This window comes from Gracilinanus agilis, chromosome 1, assembly GCF_016433145.1.
Source record: "Gracilinanus agilis isolate LMUSP501 chromosome 1, AgileGrace, whole genome shotgun sequence".
Lineage (NCBI taxonomy): Eukaryota > Metazoa > Chordata > Mammalia > Didelphimorphia > Didelphidae > Gracilinanus > Gracilinanus agilis.
Window position 1 is genome coordinate 268536463 of NC_058130.1, and position 21926 is coordinate 268558388.

The 21926-nt window shown below is 35.4% G+C and overlaps 1 protein-coding gene across 1 annotated transcript in view; it reads right to left on the reverse strand.

Moving 5' to 3' along the window:
- NFX1 (nuclear transcription factor, X-box binding 1) overlaps positions 1 to 21926 on the reverse strand; it is a 104981-nt gene that overhangs the window by 19431 nt on the left and 63624 nt on the right. The window contains exons 17-22 of the mRNA XM_044661536.1: positions 20040 to 20113; positions 13178 to 13279; positions 11622 to 11663; positions 10354 to 10449; positions 1606 to 1672; positions 906 to 1051 (exon numbers count right to left, since the gene is read on the reverse strand). Of these exons, the coding sequence (XP_044517471.1) occupies positions 906 to 1051; positions 1606 to 1672; positions 10354 to 10449; positions 11622 to 11663; positions 13178 to 13279; positions 20040 to 20113 (527 nt within the window). The remainder of the gene's footprint in view (positions 1 to 905; positions 1052 to 1605; positions 1673 to 10353; positions 10450 to 11621; positions 11664 to 13177; positions 13280 to 20039; positions 20114 to 21926) is intronic.

Below are 21926 nucleotides of genomic sequence, written 5' to 3' on the forward strand. Positions count from 1 at the left end.
GGGAGAGTAATGAATGCTGGAGGGGATGTGGCCAAATTGGGACATTAATGCATTGCTGGTGGAGTTGTGAACTGATCTAGCCATTCTGGATGGCAATTTGGAACTATGCTCAAAGGGCTATAAAAGAATGCCTGCCCTTTGATCCAGCCATACCATTGTTGGGTTTTTACCCCAAAGAGATCATAGATAAACACACTTGTATGAAAATATTTATAGCTGTGCTTTTTGTGGTGGCAAAGAACTGGAAAATGAGGGTATGCCCTTCAATTGGGGAATAGCTGAACAAATTTTGGTATATACTGGTGATGGAATACTATTGTGCTCAAAGAATAATGAACTGGAGGAATTCCATGTGAACTGGAAAGACCTCCAGGAATTGATGCAGAGCAAAAGGAGCAGAGCCAGAAGAACATTGTACACAGAGACCAATACACTGTGGTAAAATAGAATGTGGTGGACTTTTGTACTGGCAGTAATGCAGTGACCGAGGACAATTCTGAGGGATTTATGGTAAAGAATGCTACCCACATTCAGAGGAAGAATTGCAGGAGTGGAAACACAGAAGAGGGGCAACTGCTTGAACAACACGGGATGAGGTCGACATGATTGGGGATGTAGTCTGGAAACTACCACACCAATTTGGAAACTACCAACTATTTGGAAATAGGTCTTGATCAAGGACACATGACAAAACCAGTGGAAATGTGCATCGGCCATGGGTGGTGGGAGTGTGGGGGGTGAAGGGGAAAGTAGGAGCATGAATCATGTAACCATGTTAAAAATGAATATTAATAAATGTTTAAATTTTTTAAAAAACCCACATATTTCTGACAGAAATATTCAAAACCTCAAAGTTATTATTGGTTTCTCTACAACTTAAAATAGGTAAGCAAAATGTCACATACCTCACTGCAGTGATAACGACATTGCGCTTTGGTTCACTGTCATAACTCACACTCTCAATACCATAAACTTGAGCCAACTCATAGATGAGCTTTCGATGGTCTCTATTCATAGGAGGGTAGCAATGACTTTTCTTAGCATTTTTTCCCTGTAATGGGAAGATAAGAGAGACATGATAACTTGAGTCATTAAGAAACAAACAAACAAAACCTTAATTTAATTTCAAATGCAAATAACATCATTGATTTAGATTTCACCAATAAATCTTGATTAGTTAAATGTCATGTGTATAAAGCTATGTTTTGTCTTTTGGCCCAGATTCACTATTATTATTGTTATTATTAATTTTTTTAATGGCAAATCCCCAATTTATCAATCTGCTCACTCTTTACTTGGTAATATAAACTCCTCAAGAGTAGAATTTCTTTCATTCCTTGTATTTATATTCCCACTGCTTAGCAGCATGCCTGACACTCAGCAGAAACTTAATAAATGCTTATTGAATGAATGTCATGACCATCTTTGCTTATTAGCAATGCAAATGTCATCTAAGTAGTTGGCAGTTCTGCAAATGAATCAACACTCTTCCCCTATTTCCACTCCTTTGTAGTAAAATTGTTCCATCAACTCCAATGCAGGTGAAATTTATTTTTGGGTTACAAATTGAGTTTTTGGCATTGATTCAGATGTTTGGCTACCAACCTTATTTACAGCTTCCACAAGGGCTTTCATTTCCTTCTCAACGTCACTGACAAATTTTAAGTCTTTCCTGCAATTAGAAATTATTTTAATTATCTTATCCATAAGCTTTTTCTAGCAAATTTGATTTTATATACTATAGTCCTCCCACCCATGGCCAACAAATATGAAAAAGACAAAAGGAAGGAAAACTAAGGGAAGAATAATGAATACTCTGCTGTCAGACACTTGAGAATTTTTAGAGATGGAAGAAGGGACAGAGGAAAGGGGAAAAGAGGAAAGGGACATATAGGGAAAAGAGGAACAAAAGAAGGCAAAGGTTCATTGAAGCAGAGTTAATTATGTAGGGAAGAATTTGAGGAAAGAAACATGGCCTTTTCACAGCTCTTCTGTTATCCTGAGTGAGTGGGTAGTCCCCTGACAACATAACTTCTAGATGAGCAGAAGACAGGAGGTGGAACCAAAAATGTTAGATCAGCTGAACTCTCTCAATATTTCCCTTTAAATAACTTTTTTAAGCGCCTCAAGTCAAATTTTATAGTGGCAGAGTCAACAAATGGTCAAAGAAAAATTAAGAGATTGGCAGAAGCTATCTGTAACTTGGGGTGGAACCCTGTCTGGAGCCTACACATGCAGCAACAGTGGCTTTGGGAGCTCTCAGCCCAGAAATGGTAAAGGGGTCAATCAAGCATTCAGAAAGAAATTACATGGGACCCTTTGTTGGAAGTGGGTACAGAAGGTACTGACTGGCAACTCTGTTGGCCATATACAGTTCAGGGTTGCAATTTCAGGGTAGAGAGGAGCACTAGGGGGCCATCACAAGGGAGCAAGGGCCCTGGTCACAGTTCTAGGGCAAAGAAAGCATTTATGCTTGTAGTTTCAGGGGACCAGAGGTCCTTCCTGGTTGAAGACTAGAATGGAGACCAGGAGAGCAATGACCATACCTCTCTCTCAGGATCACACCACCTTGGAAACATTAAAAAAACCTGTGGCCCTCCAGAACTAGCTCTGGAAACAGCAGCATGAAAAGTCTGAAGCTTGGAACAATGTTTCCCCCAGCCTCATGTGAGAAGAATCCAACTTGAACATAAAGTCCAAATTAAAGAAATAGGCTAGAAAAAAGAGCAAACAAGAAAAAAAAAGGAATCTGACCATAAAAAGCTATTATTAGTGTCAAGAAAGACTAAGACATAAATTCAGAAGAAGACAACAGTGTGAAAACAGCTATAAACAAAGCCTCAAAGAAAAATCGTAACTGGACCTAAACCCAGCAAGAATTCCTAGAAGAGATAAAGAAAGAGATGAGTGGGAAAGAAAAAACTGGGAAAAGAAATGAGAATGATTTGAGAAAATGTGAAAAAAAAAAAAAAAAAGAATTAACAGTTTGGTAAAAGGGGCACAAAAAAAGCACCACTTTAAAAAACAAAATTGGCATAATGGTAAAAGAGGCACAAAAATTCACTGAAGAAAAGAACTCTTTAAAAAGCAGAGTTAATCAAATAGAAAGAGATACAAAAGGGGGCAGCTGGGTAGCTCAGTGGAGTGAGAGTCAGGCCTAGAGACAGGAGGTCCTGGGTTCAAACCCGGCCTCAGCCACTTCCCAGCTGTGTGACCCTGGGCAAGTCACTTGACCCCCATTGCCCACCCTTACCACTCTTCCACCTATGAGAAAATACACCGAAGTACAAGGGTTTTAAAAAAAAAAAAAAAAAAGAAAGAAAGAAAGAGATACAAAAGTTCACGGGGGGAAAAAAGACCTTATAAAATAAGAAGTCATTAGGAAACAATAAAAACGAAGTTAAAAGAATGAAAAAAAGAAAAAGTGAAATACAACTGATCAGAAAAACAGATTAAGGGGAGATAATTTAAGAATTACTGGGCTAACTGAAAATCATGATCAAAGAAAGAACCTAGGCATCATATTTCAATAAACTGTCAAGGAAACGGCCCAATATCTTAGATCCAAAGAGGGAAATAAAATTGGAAGACTCTACTTCCTAAAAGAGATTCCAAAATGAAAACTCCTGGGAATATTATAGCCAAATTCCAAAGCTCCCAGGTCAAAGAAAATATTTCAAGCAGCAAGAAAGAAATCAGTCAAATACCCATCGACTCAGAGTCAGGATCACACAAGATTTAGAGCTTCCATGTTAAAAGAGCAGGGCTTAGAACGTTATTCTTGAAGGCAAAGGAGTTAGGATAACTTCATTGTTATTAGGATTTATTAGGTAAAAATATTAGGTATTATTAGGTTAAACTCTAAAGAGTTTACATAGAGAACATGATTGTACTGTAATGATCTCCAAAAAACGGAAAAAAAAAAAAAAAAGAAAAAGTGAGAAAGAGGGATGCACTTAAAGAGATATGCAAGAAAGAGGGGGAGTGGGAAATGGAGAGGGTAGCAGGCAATGATTGAACCTCACTCTCAAAGAAAAGACTATTATAACACACTTGGCTGTGTATAGAAATGTAACTTGCCCAAAAAGGAAATGGGAGGGGAAGGAGATAACAGAAAGAGGACAGGAAAAGAATGATAAAAGGGAAGAAAGATTAAGGGAGGCAAAATACTTTTTTGGGGGTAAAACTCTTACTTTCTGTCAGAAAAAAAACCTCTTAAGACAGAAAGGCAAGGAACAGGAAAACAGGGTTATGAGAGTCACATAGCTAGTAAGTATCTGCAGCCAGTTTTGAACTCAGGTCCTCCTTACTCCAGGCCTGGTGCTCTATCCATTGTGCCACCTAGCTGTACTCTAAAATAGACTTTGAGGAAGGACAGGATAAAAAGAGAAAGAACAACAAGAAGGAAATGGGATAGAGGGAAATAATACACTAGTATTCCTAACTTTGAATGTGAATGAAATGAACTCACCCACAAAATGGAAGTGAATAGCAGATTAGATTAGAAACTAGAATTTAATAATATATTGTTTATAAGAGATACATTCTTTAAAAGATACATTCAGAGTTTTAAATAAGGATCTGGAGCAGAATCTAATATACTTCAGCTGAATTTTTTTAAAAAGGCAGGGAGTAGCAATCATGATCTCAAACAATGCCAAAGCAAAAATAGACCTAATTAAAAGCAATAATCAAGGAAACATCATTTTGCTAAAAGGTATTATAGAAAATGAAGTAATATCAAAAAATTTTATAACAAGTTTCTCTAATAAAGGCCTCATTTCTCGAATATATACTAAGTATATAACTTAATCAAATTTATAAAAATAAGAGCCACTCCCCAATTGATGAATGGTCAAAGGACACAAAAAAAGCAATGTTTTAGAATTCAAGAAGAAATCAAAGCTATCTATTGTTATATGAAAAAATGCTCTAAATCACTACTAATTAGAGAAAGGCAATTTTTTAAGTCTTGAAGTATACCTCACACATATTAGAAATGACAAGTGCTAGAGGGAATGAGGGAAAATTTTTAAAATACAAACAACACACTAATGAACTGCTAATGGAATAGTGAACCAGACCAGCCATTTTGGAAAACAATCTGAAACAAAGTCCAAAGGGTTATTATAAAATTATGCATACCCTTCTTCGCCAAAATACCAATACAATGTATCCCAGACATCAAAGCAATAGGAAAAGGACATATATGTACAAAAATATTCATAGCAGTTCTTTTTGTAGTGACAAAGAATTTGAAATCAAGGGGAGAGATAAACAAACTTTTGATGGAGTACTATTGTGCTATGGAAAATGATGGGGCTAGAGGTGGTTTTGGAAAAACATGGCAAGACCTATATGAACTTATGAAAAGTGAACTGAGAAGAGCCAGGAAATCATTGTGCACAGTAAGAGCAATGTTGTAATGATGTTCAACTGTTACCAAAGGTGAAAAAATGCTATCTCTAGAGAACTGATGAACTCGAGTGCAAACTGAAGTATAATTTTTTCACTTTTATTTTTCTTGCTTTTAAAAAAATGCTTAACATGGAAATAGGTTTTGCATGATTTTGCATGTAGAAATGATATCATAATGTTTGCCTTCTCAGTGGTGGAAGAGGGGATAGAAGGGAGAAAGCAAATTTGGAACTCAAAATTGAAGAAGAAAAGAATGATAAAAATAAATAATTTTTTAAAAATGAAGATGAAACAGAAGTCAAATGACAGTTAAGTTATTCTCTTCCAACTGGCACAGTCACAGGAGATACCAGTACAGCCTATTCATTTTATAACCTATTGTTAAGTTCCCTCATATCAAGGGAAGTAACCAAGCAGAAGCAGAACAACTGCTTCTCAGAACTCGAATCCAACTTGACTTCTAGTTAGTGTAAGGTTCAATGCCTCATGACGATGATCTAATAAAATTCTATTTCATTTATAATGACCATTTAAAACTAGTGAATTTGTGAAATACGATTTCACTCTGAAAAGAAATTAAAAAAATCTGTGGTGATATGTTTAATTCTTGTAGGTAATGGTATAATTAGTACTTAGTACAAATATAGCCAACATAACTTTTCTCATGTCAGCTGAACTTGTACAATTTAACTCGTGGAAGACATATCCATTTTGGAGGCAAAGTATTATAGTGGAAAGGACTTGGGAGTTAAAAGCTTGTTTCATCCCTGAGCTTTGGTTTACTCATCTATAAATGAGGTTTTCCTCTAACCATTCTATAGCAGATCGAAGACACATTTCCTTATAGGTTAAAAAAAAAATTAGACATTATTATTAACCAAAAAAAGCAAGGGAGAGGACAACATTATAAGATTTATAATTATTACAATTACATATTTGTAATTATGATAACTTCCACAAAATATAATTACTATAACTATATAAGAAATAAGTCATATGTATATTTTGATCTCTATCTAATCTTTGAGTGTAATCTATATATCAAGGGCATGCAAAAAGAAATATGAAAAGGAAACAGAACAGATTTTATAATTCATATTCTAAACTGTCACATCTTTATAATCACACAATTAACTGAAAAATGCAAAAGAGCAGATGATCTAAATGAGCTTAAAATTTATTGACCTAACAGGACAAAAATGTTGCCTTAAAGTTTTTATGGTATCTTCCATGCAAATGTTAAATACATGTAGGATTTCCTAAAGATACTAACACAATTTTATTTGATGACTCTCTGATTATGAATAGAGACATAAAATAGGGAAGTGCATAGTTTAAAAAAGAGGATTTCCAACACAGATCGACTAGAAAAAGAATTTCTTGAAGTAAGGATGTTCACCATATTATCACCACTATTATTCAGCAATAAGACAAGAAAAAGAAATTGAAGGAATATAAATAGGCAATAAGGAAACAAAACTATTGGTCTTAGTAGGTGGTATACTTAAGAGAACCCTTAGAGAATCAGCTAAAAAACTAGCTGAAAATTTTAATTTCAGCAAAGTTGTAGTATATAAAACAAATCCACATAAACCATCAGCATATTTCTATATGTTACCAACAAATTTCTGTATACTACCAGCAGGACGAGATGGAAAGAGAAATTCCACTTAAAACCCCTGCAGACAATATAAAACACTCAAGAGTCTAACTGCCAACACAAACCCAGGGATTATATGAACCCAGTTACAAAACCCTTTCCACAAAAATAAAGACATCTAAGTAATTGGAGAAACATTACTTGCTCCTGGGTAAGCTGAACCAATATGAAAAATAAGTCAATTTTACTCAGTGTCATACCAATCAAATTACCAAAGAATAATTTTATAGAGCTAGAAAAAATGATAAAATAATCCATCTGGAAGAACAAAAGGTCAAGAATATCAATGAAAAAATGATCATAAAAAAAATGTTAAGGAAGGTAACCTAGAAGTACCAGATTTCAAACTATCAAAATAATCTTGTACTAGCTAAGAAACAGAGTGGTGGGCAAGTGGAATAGTTAAGATATCCAATATGTAGTAGAAAATGACCACCATAGCAATCTAATGTAAACATCCAAACTTTGGGGGTAAGAACTCAACATCTGACCAGAAGTGCTGGGAAAACTAGAAAGAAGTTAGACAGAAACAAGACAGAGTCCAACATCTTACATCATATACCAAAATAAGGTCAAAATGGATATATGACTTAGACATAAAGGGTGAATTAGGTAAATTAGGGGAACTTGGAAAATCTTACCTGTCAGATCTATGGATAAGGGAAGAATTTATTATCAAATAAGATATAGAGATTATTAAAGGAAGTAAAGTAGGTAATTTTGATTATATGAAATTATAAGGTTCTTGCACAAACAAAACTAATACAGTCCATATTAGAAGGGAAAACAGAAAACTTTGAGAGAATATGCAACAAGTTTCTCTGATAAAGGCTTAATTTCTCAAATATATAGCAAACTTGTGCCAAATGTGTGGAAATGTGAATAACTAAGTGAATAACTAAGCAATATATTAGTCAAAAGATATAAAAAGGCAGTTTTCAGAAGAAGAAATCAAAGCTATCAACAGTCATATGAAAAAAATGTTCTAAACCACTACAGATTAGAGAAAAGCAAATTGAAAAATTCTGAGGTGCCCCTTCATATCTATCAGAGTGGCTAACATGACAGAAAATGAAAATGACAAATGTTAGAGAGAATGTGGAAAAATCAGGACACTAATACACTATTGGTGGAGTTCTGAACTGATCCCACCATTCTGGAAAACAATTTGGAACTACACCCAATGAGCTAAAAAAGTGCGTGTAACCTCTGACCCAGAAATGCCACTGTCTGTATTCCAAAGAAATCAAAGGAAAGGGGAAAGGACAAATATATTTATAGTAGTTCTTTTTGTGATGGCAAAGAATTAGAAATTGAGAGGAATGGCTAAAAGTTGTGGCATATGATTGTGATGAAGTACTACTGTGCTATAAGAAATGATGAGGGGAATAGTTTCAGAAAAACCTGGAAAGACAAACTCATGCAAAGTGAACCTACATGTATACAGTAACAGTAATATTGTAAAGATGATCAACTGTGAAAAATTTGACTATTCTCAACAATACAATGATCCAAGACAATGATGATCAGGACTTATAATGAAAGTGCTATCCACCTCCAGAGAAAGAACTGATGGACTCTGAAAATGAAGTATGCTTTTTTTTTTTAACTTAATATTTATTGTTTTATTTTCTGTTTTCCTTTGCTACATGACTAATAAGGAAACGGGGTTTGCATGACCTCATGTTTAATCAAAATCAAATTGCCTGCCTTTTCAAAAAGGGAGGAAAGAATGGAAGATAGGAAGAGAATATGGAACTCAAAATTTTTAGAAACTATTAAAATTTTCTAAATCAAAAAAGATTTTCTTATAGATACTGAGGGCCTCCTGACATTGTACTAATTGTACAAGTACTACAATTCTAGAAAGCCTATTAAATGAAATCTAAAATAAACGAGTTGAGGTTAATAATCCAACAGAGGGAAAAAATTTAGATGAATAACATTTATTGTATAAACTATACTCTGCAGTTGGATGAACAGACTAGAAAGGCTCATTCACATATTTCCACTGGATAAATACTGAAGACAGATAAAGATCTGGGCCCAGAGTGAAACAGGAAGGTTTGACTTCTTTTAGAAAACTTCAGAGCACTTTTGACAACCCCAACCTTCTCTCTGAAACATGAAAATGATCTTTTAAAAACACCAATAACTTTTAAATTCCTTGACAACTTTTAAAGAATCAAAATGGATCATTAAAAGGGTTATGGATACCCAAAAGGTGCTAACAGGCTGCAGTATATTATCCAATATGAAATAACTGCAAGAATAAGCACAAAAGATATCGATAATCACTGGGGAAAGAACCTGTGTATTTACTAATGTCCACCTTCTATTAAAAGACAGAGAGAAAAGCATCCAGCACATTGAGCATATTCCTAGAAGATTTTTGGACAAGAGTGCCATAAAAGAAGAGGATATGGTCAATTTACAAAAGGAACATTTGAAGGGAGTCTAAATAAGTATAGATGAAATTAGATACTAAGTTAGTTAAGTAAGTTAACTAAGTAAGCAGCTAAAAATTAATTTGTAAATAATATTTAAAATACAATTTTTATTATACATACATATTTTTCTAAATGCGCGCTTGGGTTTTCTATTCTAGGGTTCCAGTTTTTTTCTTGCCAGATAATAAACTACCTTACTAGCTTTCCACTTGGATTGCCTGCCCCTTGGCTTTCCTTCTGAAATGGGCAAGATTACAATTCTTCTATAGTTTATCTTTACAAGCTCAGAGAATACATTCTCTACATTCAGTCTTTTCTTTGCGCTTTTGTGTTTCTGTCAAACACAACTACAATTTCTCTGCTCTTTTGGCTCTAGAAGTTCAGCATAATCCCCGAAGCTCTCATAACTTAACTGATTAGGTGACAAAAAAAATTTTTTAATTAATTTTTTTAAACCCTTACCTTCCATCTTGGAGTCAATAGTGGGTATTGGCAGAGGTAGGCAATGGGGGTCAAGTGACTTGCCCAGGGTCACACAGCTGGGAAGTGTCTGAGGTCAGATTTGAACCTAGGACCTCCCGTCTCTAGGCCTGACTCTCAATCCACTGAGCTACCCAGCTGCCCCCAGGTGACAAAATTTAATGAGTTCTGTGACAATTTCCTAAACAACCTTAAAACAGTGAAAAATACTTTAAAAGTAACAATTTATGATGAAAGAAAATTAAACATAATTTTTATTAGTATCTTCAAAATAACAAATTCTAAATGATTTAAAAGTTCTTTTATTTTGCAAAGTACTTGCTCCAAATATAATAAGCTACATACCTGGCATCTTCTTTCAGGCTATCACTGTATCTTGACCCAGAACGTACATTAAAAGGGTCAGAACTTTCACTGATATTAAGAGCCTCTGCTAGACGCCTGAAAATAAGAGAGAAATAGGTAAATTAAACTGGATTGTTAAGAGACAAGGAATAACTTAAAATTGGGAAAGTGTAGGACAATTACTAAATGGGGCTTAACTGGTTTTTCTGTATATGTGGATGAAAAATTTAGCAAAATATGAACCAAATATGAATTACTTATTTAGTTTAAAAGGGAAGTCTAAGGAACTAACAAGATTGGAATTGGTAACCATATGTTTATTTTCACTGAGAGGCAATGAACTTAATTAAATGACATTAAAGTACTTGCATAAGGATATCTTTGCAGTGAGGATTGTTGAATCAAGTCTAAGACTGAGAAAAAACTAAATACTTAAAACGGTAAATAAACAATTAAGATGATTTAAGTAGATTTAAAATGAAAATATAACTGAAATTAATATGTTTTATCTGAAGTAAATTTTCATTTTATTATCATATACTTTTGTTTTCATACCTATGTACTTCTCCTATGGCTTGTCTAAAAATGCCCCATTCCTTTTTATAATATAAAACTGATAATCTCCAATGTTGCAAGCTATACTTCAGGACAGGACTACTGCTGAACTTAAAAAAACATCATTTGATATTTTTACTGTGAGAAAGATTAACCCAAATGAAATTTACCACAGAGCATGTTTATATTTTGAGAAATGTTATTTATCAATACTGAACCCTGTGATTTTTCCCTTACTTATACAATGGAGAAGTACAGTGGGGGCAATGTGCTGGGGAAAGTGGATCACAAGCCACAGTATGGAAATATGCTGTAAAATTAGTTATCTTCTTTATCAGTAACCTCTCAGGTTACTAACCAATAAAAGTGTTAGTCTGAAATTACTATGCTGTGGGCAGCTGAATTACATCGAGAGTACACAATCACATTTATAAAGTCTCCTTAGTTACAATCACATTTATAAAGTCTCCTTAGTTACTGCTTACTTATCCATACACAGTTCATCCGTTTCTCCTATAGCCCCTGTGGAGCCTAACATAGTGCCAAGCATATAGTGGTTGCTGAATAAAATACTTGATGATTTGATGGATAACTATTTTCTTTAAAGAGCTTGTGGGATTTTGAATGGGAAAGGATGATCTAGTTTGCTCCCTCATCCCACAGATTTAAAAAATTAATTCTATAAAACCTAATATCAAGTAGATAAGACTTACCTTTTCCTTTCTAGGGCTAAACATTCTTCATCACAGTGAAGCCTTGATCAGTAAATGGGAAAAAAAGGAAACAGAATAAATGCTTCTTAGTATACTTTTATCCTGAAACCTAAAAACAGTGCAAAGTATACATAATTTAATATGAAGCTGTTAAATATTGTGAAACATTCACAAAGTTCAATACTTGATTCAATTTGATCTATATTTGACTTTGAGGCAAGTCACCAAGTGTATAAAATTATAGCCTATTTTTAAAAAACGGAATTCAAAAAATCTGCTCCTAAAAGATTTAAAAAATAATAATCTTGGGGAGTCACTGCATATCTCAGTGGAATGAGAGTCAGGCCTAAAGATGGGAGGTCTTAGGTTCAAATCTGGCCTCAGACACTAGAAAGCTAGAAAGCTATGTGACCTTGGGCAAGTCACTTAACTCCCATTGCCTAGCCCAGTGATGGACAAACAACCTTTTGAGCTGGGTGTGTCAAAATTCGCCAAAAAAACAAGCATAACTCAGGTGGTGTGTCACTTAGAGAAAAAAAAAACCCATCATTTTGCGATATTTATAGTTTAAATAACAAAAATATATAATTGTAATATATGACTGTATTTAATAAACAAAAATAGGTAAATTAATATAGTTAGAATTGTCATCTATAGTGCACAGAGTGTCTACACTACACTACAGCAAATGTTTCATCCTCGGCATGCGGCCCAATACTTCTCTGTATGTGGTCGCATGTGGCCGTGGGTCATCGAAAATGGCTACGCGTCAGTGCTAACAAGCTTGTCATAGGTTTCCCATCACTGACCTAGTCCTTACTACTCTTCTGCCTTGGAACCAATAAAAAGTATTGATTCTAAGGCAGAAGGTAAGGGCTCAAAAATAAATAAATAAATAAATGGCCCTGTTTTCCCCCAAAGGCTGATTTGTACAAGATAGTAATTAGTTTAACTACCAATAACTAAGCATTGATGGCACTTTCTTTTTTGGAGCGCAGCTAATATTCTGGGCCAGTCTCTGCCCATCTTTCCCCTAGCTTCCTTCTGGTTTCACCATGGAATCCAGATCCTCACTGAGTAGCATGCATGTCCTCAGACTAAAGGAACCAATATATTTTTTCTCTTTGGACAAGTCAAGGTAGCAAGGTATGTCAGAGCAGTAGAATTCATTTTTCTGACCTTTGGGAGGAAGGGAAGGAGCATGGTCAGCTATAGACAAAATTTCCGAGCAGAAATTTCTCTCTGGTTCTCCCCTAACTTCCTTTGCCCAAGCATCCAGTACTCAAATGCTACCCAAAGTCCCCAATTATAGCATACAATACATTCTTCCTCTTCATCCATTAAAATTCTCATTTCCTTAATGTGACACTAATTTTAGTAGTGAGATAGAAGAAAAAATCTGATTGAAAAGCTACAGAAGAGGAAAAGCACCCAAGGGCATTCATCTAAACATATCTGTTTCATAATTATTGTACAATTAAGCTATTTTGGGCTTTTTAAAATGATTTGAGAGTTATCTCTGTAGATGAATATTTATTTCCTTTAAAAGAAATTACCTGGTTTCATGAATTTCTTTTTTAGTAATCAAATTGCTTATCTCTACTGAGTCTCCGAGCTGTAGATCAGTTATTTTAGTGGCCATGGAAATAGCAGCAATCCTGAGAATAGAAAAAGCATTACATTTGATGAAAGATTTGATCAAATCTAAGTGATTTTAGAAAAAAAAGTCTTTCCAAGAAGGTACAATTACATCAACAGTCCACTTATTTAGGGCCAGTCCTAATATTTGATTGATACAGCAAACTTTTAGTATGGGAAGTGCCCCTACCAATGTAGATCTTTAACTTAAAAGTCTTTAAGAGTTGTCTGGGGTACAGAAGGGCATGTGGCCACTGTGTGGCAGAGGTAGCACTTGAACACAGGTCTCGATGACTCCAAGGCCAGTTCTCTATTCCCCATGCCAGTGATGGGCAAACTACGGTCGGCGATCCCAAGGGGGGAGAAGAGGGGGAGGCTGGAGGGGAGGGGGCCTGAAATGTTCTATCCGGCTGTGCAACATTGTTCCTAATCTGACAAATATAACGAATAGGATACAATACAATGAAACTTCAAAAGAGTTGCCTTAGAAACAGACTGACAGATGAGCAATTCCTTTCCTTTGGCCTCCTCTTTAAAAAGTTTGCCCATCACTGCCCTATGCCAAGCTGCTTCTCTTCAACAATTTATATTCTCTTTATTTAAAGTCCCTTATCACTGAATACCACTCTCATATTTAAGTGAAACAATACAGCAAAAAACTGCAAAGTCTGCCAGGTAGTATCCCCAAAATAAGTATCACAAACTTGGCTTAAAACTAAACACGATTGAAGAGGTAAATCCCTTTCAACCAAAAGGAACATTTATAGATCTCCCATCATTCCTAGCTCTGTAATTCTTAGATCCCCAGATTCCCAGAATTAGAGTCTAGGTATAGATAAGGATAGAATTTGGTATGGAATTCTGGGAACCCAAAAGTTGAAATATCTAAGAAGCCAGGAACTTTAGTTCTGTCACTGTGAAGCTAGAATGAATTAGGCTCAAATGTAGTTAGTTTTCTTATTCACATGCCTAATATGATCGCTGTCCTTTGGCTCTTTCAAACTTTAAAAAGTAGTGATTGGGGGCAGCTGGGTAGCTCAGTGGATTGAGAGCCAGGCCTAGAGGCGGGAGGTCCTAGGTTGAAATCCAGCCTCAGACACTTCCCAGCTATGTGACCCTGGGCAAGTCACTTGACCCCCATTGCCTAGCCCTTACCACTCATCTACCTTGGACCCAATAGCCAGTATTGACTCCAAGATGGAAGGTAAGGGTTTAAAAAAATAAAAAAGTGGTGATTGCTAGAAGCCAGCAAGGTTCACTAACCCAAAGTCATGCCAAATTAACTTCATTGCCTATTTTTATAAGATTAAAGACTAGTCCTTCACTAAAGTCCGACTTTTATGCTTCACTGCTGTGTGGAGGTTCTCAAAGGCTATGCCAAATGAATACAAACTCTGGTAAGTTATATGTCAAGTCGGAAAATTTTAGCTATGGTCTTGAAAGCAATGAGTCATGGAGACCAAGCTAGTGCAGAAGTTTGACACTTCACAACTATATGCTAGATAATAAACTTCTCTGACTCTAGAAATTTACCAAGATTGTCTACTAAGGAAAAAATACTGGTGGAGACAAAATGGTATAGCAGCAGGAAGTAGTGAAGCAAGGAATTCTTCACCCAAAATTCCTCTGAACAAATCCAGAAAATGCATTAAATTGATGAATCCTGATTGAGAAATTTATTTAAAAAAAAAAAAAAAGGAACAGAGGACCATTTTCCAGCCCATTTCAGCATAGGGAAATAGAGAGATTTGTAGATACTAGGGATAGGATCTGGTACTGAGCAGGATGCATACAGAGTGCACTGGAGCCCAGGAAGAGGCTGTAAAACCAGTGTAAGAAGTGGTCCCAGACTCATATGAGGGTAAAAACGTAGAAACTAAAGAGGTACTACCCATCAATTGAGAAATGGCTGAGTAAGTTATATGATGGAATATATATGATGGAATCCTATTGTGCTATAAGAAATAAAAAGAAGATAGTTTCAGACAAACCTAGGAAAACTTATATGAATTGATGCAGTGAAATGAGCAGAATCAGAATAATACATACAAAGACAAAAATATGGTAAAGACAAATAATTTTGAACCTGTTAAGTATTATAACCAGCCATGATTCCAAAGACTAGTGATGAAACATGCTACCTACCTCCTGATGGAGAGGTGGAAGACCCAAGAGAAAAGAATAAAACATATTTTTTTAGATATGGTCAATGAGGAAATTTGTTTTGACTATTTAAGTTTGTAACAAGGCTTTTGCTTTTTTCTTCATTCTAAATGGGGAAATGGGGAAAAGATGTTTAGGAGTTGGGGAGAAGGCAGATTTTTGCAAAATGAAATATATATATATATATATATATATAAAATTTTTTAAAAAGAGCATCCATGTTGATGAAATAATAGAGCCTTGAAATGTTAAAGAGAAAATAGAGCAGGAGGGAGTTAGTGGCTCAATGGATTGAGACCCAGGCTTGGAGATGAGAGGTCCTGGGTCCAAATCTGACCTCAGACACTTCCTAACTGTTTGACACTGGGCAAGCAAGTCACTTGACTTCCACTGCCTAGCCCTTACCACTCTTTTGTTTTAGAACCAATACACAGTATTGATTCTAAGATGGAAGGTAAGGGTTTTAAAAAAAAAAGAGAGAGTAAATAGAGTAATGGTAAAGAATTAGAAACTGAGGGGGTATTCATCAACTGGGGAATGGCTAAACAAGTTGTGGTATAAAGTTGTAATGGACAACTATTCAACCATAAAAAATGATGAATAGGAGGAATTCAGAAAAACCTGGAAAGAAATATAAACTGAGGCAAAGTGAAGTAAATGGAACTAGGAGAACACTGTATACAGTAATGGAAATATATGATGATCAACCATGAGTAACTAAACTATCAGTAATGTAAGATTCCAAGATAACCCCAAGTGACTCATAATGAAAAATGCTATCACAGCCAAAGAAAGAACTGTCAAGAGTCTGACTGCAAAACAAAGCATTTTATTTTTCACTTTATTTCCTTTACAAGTTTTTTCTTGCATGTGCAATGTGTCTTCTTTCACCATATGAGGAATATAGAAATATGTGTGCATGACAGCACTGGTATAACCTAGAGCAGATTATTTACTGGCTTGGGGAAGGTGGAAGAGAGGGAGGAAGAGAGTCTGAATTGCAAAATGTCAGATAATTGTTAAAAATTGTTTCTACACGTAATTGAAAATATTTTTTAAAAGAGTAAATAAATATAGTTTAGTACATCAGGAGATGCTGTCTTTCTACTGAATCTTGATTTTAACAAGTTATTTAACAGTTTCCCATGACAACGTTGTGAGCAAGATAGAGAAAGAACAGATGGTAATACAGTTATAGATTTGTAGCTAGTTAAATAACCATAAACAAAGAATGTTCATTAATAATGTTATTCTAGAAAAGGGACACTAAGGTATGCTGCTAGGCTCTGTTCTTACTCCTTTCCTATTCAGTTTTTTAATTTTTAAAAATCAATAACTTAAGATGGATCTTGAAGACATACTTATTATATTTACATATGATACTGAACTAGGAAGAATGGCTAGTATGATGAATGAAAGAATTATGAATCAAAACTAGAGCCAGATCTAGGAAGATGAAGATCAAAAGGGCCAAAACAAAGTCTTGGAGCAGTGAGGTGGCACAGTGGATAGTGTGTCAGGCCTGGAATCACAAGGATCTTCCTTCAAATCTATCCTTAGACACTTCCTGGCTGTGTGTCCCTGGGCAAGTCAGGTAATCCCCATTCCCTAACCCTTACTACTCTTCTGCCTTAGAACCAATATTTAATATCGATTCTAAGACAGAAAGTAAGATTTTAAAAACATAACAAAATCTTACAGTTAGGTTCAAAATTAGCTGAACCAATATAGAATGGAGAGTGACTGGCTTCACACAATTATAGCCTGCATTTGTATTTCGGAACATCCTCACAGCAACCCTTTGAAATAGGTGCTATTGCCTCCATTATACAGACGAGGAAATTGAGGCTGAGAGGCAAAGTGACTTGCCCAGGATCACAAGACTAGTAAGTGTCTGAGTGAAGATTTGAACTTGAGTCTACCTGATTCATACAAAAGCAGCATTAAAACATTTTTCCAGAAGGCAGAAATAGGATCGGTAAAAACTGAAACAATGAAATGAACTGCCTTGTGAGAATAAGTATCGTATCACTCGAAGTGCTTAGAAACTGGAGACCATCTTGCAATGGATATTACAGCAGAATCTTTATAACAGATGGAAAGGTTATTATTACTTCAAAATCATCTTCCAATACTAAAATTCTGACTCCCTGTATACAGAGTCAGAAGGAGAAGCAAGAAAATTAGTAATATGTACTTATGTATTTATAAAGTACAACTAATATAAAACTCTAGACAAACAAAATCTTAATCATTAAAAGTCAATCTCCCCTCTTCTATACAGAATTTATACTGTATTCTATATATCCTATACAGAATTTATACTGACAGAAGGTAAGAGTTTAAAAAAAATAGGGGGAGGGGACACAACTGGATAACATAGTGGATAGAACATAGAGGGCCAGGCTTGGAGTTGAGAGGACTTTGATTCAAATCTGACCTTAAATCATGGTCTAGCTATGTGACCCTGGGCAAGTCACTTTACCTAATTGCCTAACTCTTGCTATTCTTCAGTCTTAGGATTGATACTAAAGTAGAAGGTTAAAAAACAAATAAGTAAATAATCTCACATATGTAGGTCATCATTCATTTTCACTGGAATAATAGATTCTGCACCACAAACTCATAGTCCACATTATTTTGAAAATTAAAGTCCTCAAAATCACCCACAAATCCACTGTCCCACCCATTCACAATCACTCAATTCTTCTTCAATTCCCTTTTCACAAACCTAGAAGTAAACAGCTCCAGACCTAATTTCTCTTAGCACAGAACTCATTTCCTTACACTTAAAGATTCATCCTGTCAGCCAGACATGGACAAACTAGGACATCTGCTCTGTCTCTGGCAGATATCAGATTTCAGACTCTGCTGTCATTAACTCTCCACTCCTAATCTATCAGTAAACCTTTCTCTTTTGTGATCTATCACAGCACAACTAATATTCAAAAGCTAAAGTAAATTTTAACTTAAGAGGGCATATGAGGGCACAAACTATATATAATAAAAACTCTATTATAGCATCTCCTTTATATCCCTAGCACTTAGCACATTCTTGGCATAAAGCAGGTGCTTAATAAATGTTTATTGACTATAACCTAGTATCATCATAGAATAAAGGGTTCTAGTGGAATCACCCTGGATAAAGAACTTTCACACTACATCATTTTTTCACTTTTTAAAGTGGAATTCTAAATATATAATATTTATAATAAAATATAATCCCTTAAATTTCTATAGCCTATGTTTAATATTATTTAGATGGTTCCATCTTATCATTATAAATATCAATGTACCACACTGTCCTGTAAATAGAGATGATATAAAAAACAGAATAATGGCTAAAGCAAGCAGCTGTGAAACTTCCTTTAATTAAAAAAAAGCCCCTGCCCTGTTAGGTTGCCTTGGGTTTGGTTGCCTCTTTCTCATAAAAATGAATGATGTACAGCTACTTGACTTATATTGCCTTTATGCAAAATTAATGAATCAAGAGCCAAAAGAGCCTGAACTCAAGTGATTTTCTTGCCTACTAGAAAATAATCTTTATTATTGCTATCAGTTTCCTTTGAAAACTTTCAAAACATTATTTAATTTGTATTATCAAAACATAACGGGCTATAAGAATCTCTTTTTTTGTAGCAATGTTAAGAACTGATCTCTCTCCTTCATTGAACTTACTATTTACAGCACAGAGTTTAATTACCAAGTGCCTTGTGTTATAGCCTCTTTAAAAATGAAAAGGATATTTATTAATTTTATCTCCCCAAAAAGACTGAATTCTATCCTGGCTGAACCTTTTTTGCATCTCTCATATTCTAGCCTTTTATAAAAACCATGTACACACACACACACACACACACACACACACACACACTCACACTCACACTCACACTCTCACACACACATACCCGCACAAAGAAAGAATAGGCAGTCAATCAAAAAGATAAATAAAGGTCTAGAACAGTGGTTCCTAAACTTTTTTGGCCTGCCACCCCCGTTCCTGAAAAAATATTACTTATGTCACATACTATCACTGCCCCCTTACAGTTATTCACTGCCCCCAAATGCACCTGTGGCCCTCACCACTCCCCTGGATCGCTGCAATACCCACCAGGGGGCGGTGGTGCCCACTTTGGGAATCATTGGTCTAGAAGATAAAGGCTGATTTTAACCCCAGGATAATTCAGCTTGAAGACTATCAGCTGAAAGATTAGTGTCTATTGTTAGATCTTGAGGCTTCATCCAATCAATCTCTATGCCTGGCTTTCTTCTCCCTTGTTTTTCCAGCTCTCTCATTATAATCTCTACCTTCCATGCTTTGATGCTTATTTATAAAACCTAAAAAAGAATGAAGAATCCCTTCTCTTTGCCATTTTTGGATGAAGTCTGAAGGCCCAGGTCTCACTCCTATCTCTACCACCAAAAAGCAGTGGGATTTTAAAGTCACTTGCATTCCCTGTCTATGTCTCACTCTCATCTATAAAGTTGGATAATACCAAATTTTTCTGTTATGACAATAAATTTAAATGAGAAAAACCATTTTGAAAACTGAGAAGTACTATTCAGATGTACCATTATAACAATTTGGGAAAAAAGGGAAGCTAACATAGTACCAACCTCTGATAAGTACTAGAAGCCTCAGAGCAAACCATGGTCTCTTTTCGTCTCCCACATTCACACTGGAGCTCCACCTATAATTATATTACAATTAATTGTGAGCAGAAAACAAGGTTGACACCAGTACCAGCTTAAATATTATACAATCCCAGTTTCCAGAGCTTCACCCACTCTCTACCTTTAGTGTTTTATGATATTATATCTTTCAGTTTTTTAACCATTCATAATCTTCTTGTCTTTGACCTTCAGGCTTTTCATTTGCAAAATGGAGAGAATGGTTTTAAGGAAAATTTTAGCTTCAATAAGATATAGAAATTGCTTTAAAAATAACAAGTGAAAAAGTCTACGTGGTATAAAATGTTAATATTAATTCAATCCACATCAGTAAATGAAACTCTCAACAAATATTTACTGAGTAGATCACTAGGTACCCACCACTATGGAACAAATCATGGGAAGACATACAAAAGACAGTCACTGATCCCAAACACCATTTAATGGTAAGATAAAATGAATAAACACAAAAAAATTAATCAATAATCATTAAGTACCTTCCATGCACCAAGGTATTATGCTAGATATTGGGGATACAAAACCAAAAGTGAAACTATCCCTGCCCATAAAGAGCTTACAATCTATCAAGGGAAACAAAATGTACAGACTAGCAAACTGAAAATACAAATAATACAAATGCAACTTAAATGTCAGCATGAAAAGCACTTTTAGCTTATACTTAGCAGCTCTATTTAACAATGTAAGCTTGAGGGGGAAACATGGATGTATGTGAAATGTAGATGCAAGGAAGAAGTACATTCCAGAAATGGGGGACCACCTGTGCAAGGGTACAGGCATGAGATATGAGATATCATACGTGAAGAACAGCAAGGCCATTTTTGCTAGACAACAGAGTACACGAAGGGGAATAAGGTACTATAAGGCTAAAATTGCAGTCTATAGCAGTTGTGAAGGATGTTAAATATCAATAAAGAGTGTATATTTTCAAATCTGGATTCAGATACTTGCTAGTTGTGTGACTCTGGGCAAATCACTTAACTCCCTCTGCCTACCCCTTATTGCTCTTCTGCCTTGGAACCAACAATCTGTATTGATTCTAAGATGGAAGTAAGGGTTTTATTAAATTTTTTAAAAAGAGTTTATATTTGATTCTGGGTCAATAGGGAGCTACTGAAGTTTATGAGCAAGGAAGTGACATTCTCGAGCCTGTGCTTTAGAAATACCATTTCAGCAGATGCGTGGACCCTAGATTGGTGAGAAGAGAGCCACAAGAGTGGCAAGGAGGTCAATTTGGAGGAAAGCACAATACTTTAGAAGGAGTTTTTAGAAGGATGGATGGATGTGAGATGATAGATACAGAATTGAGAAGATGTGGCATCTGATTAGGTATATAGTCTGAGGGAGAGTGAGGAGAGAGATGACTCAGAGGATGGAAACATCAATTAACTCTAAGGATGGTCATGCCTTTGCTAGTAACAGGAAGATTTGGAAGTCACTACAAAAAGGATATCAGGAGGCAAAAACAGTGGAAAAAACAATGGGAGTAAGAAACCTGAATTCTAACCAAAACCTTGACTACTACCTGACTGTGGATCTTTGGGCAATTATCTTTACCTTTCTAGGCCTCAGTTTCTTCATTTGTAAAGTGAAGAATTGGACTATACAATCTTTAAGGCCTGTTCCAACCCCTTAAACATAAGTACAAGATAAATTAGATAGATTATAGAAGACTTTAAAAGTCAGGAAGAAAAGTTGAAACTTGATATTGAAGGCCACCACAGGTTCTTGGGCAGAGAATTAGTAAAATAACAACAGGAGAGGAGATACCAGAAGCAGTAAGACTAGGGAGAAATGTTACAGTAAGTAGAGGAT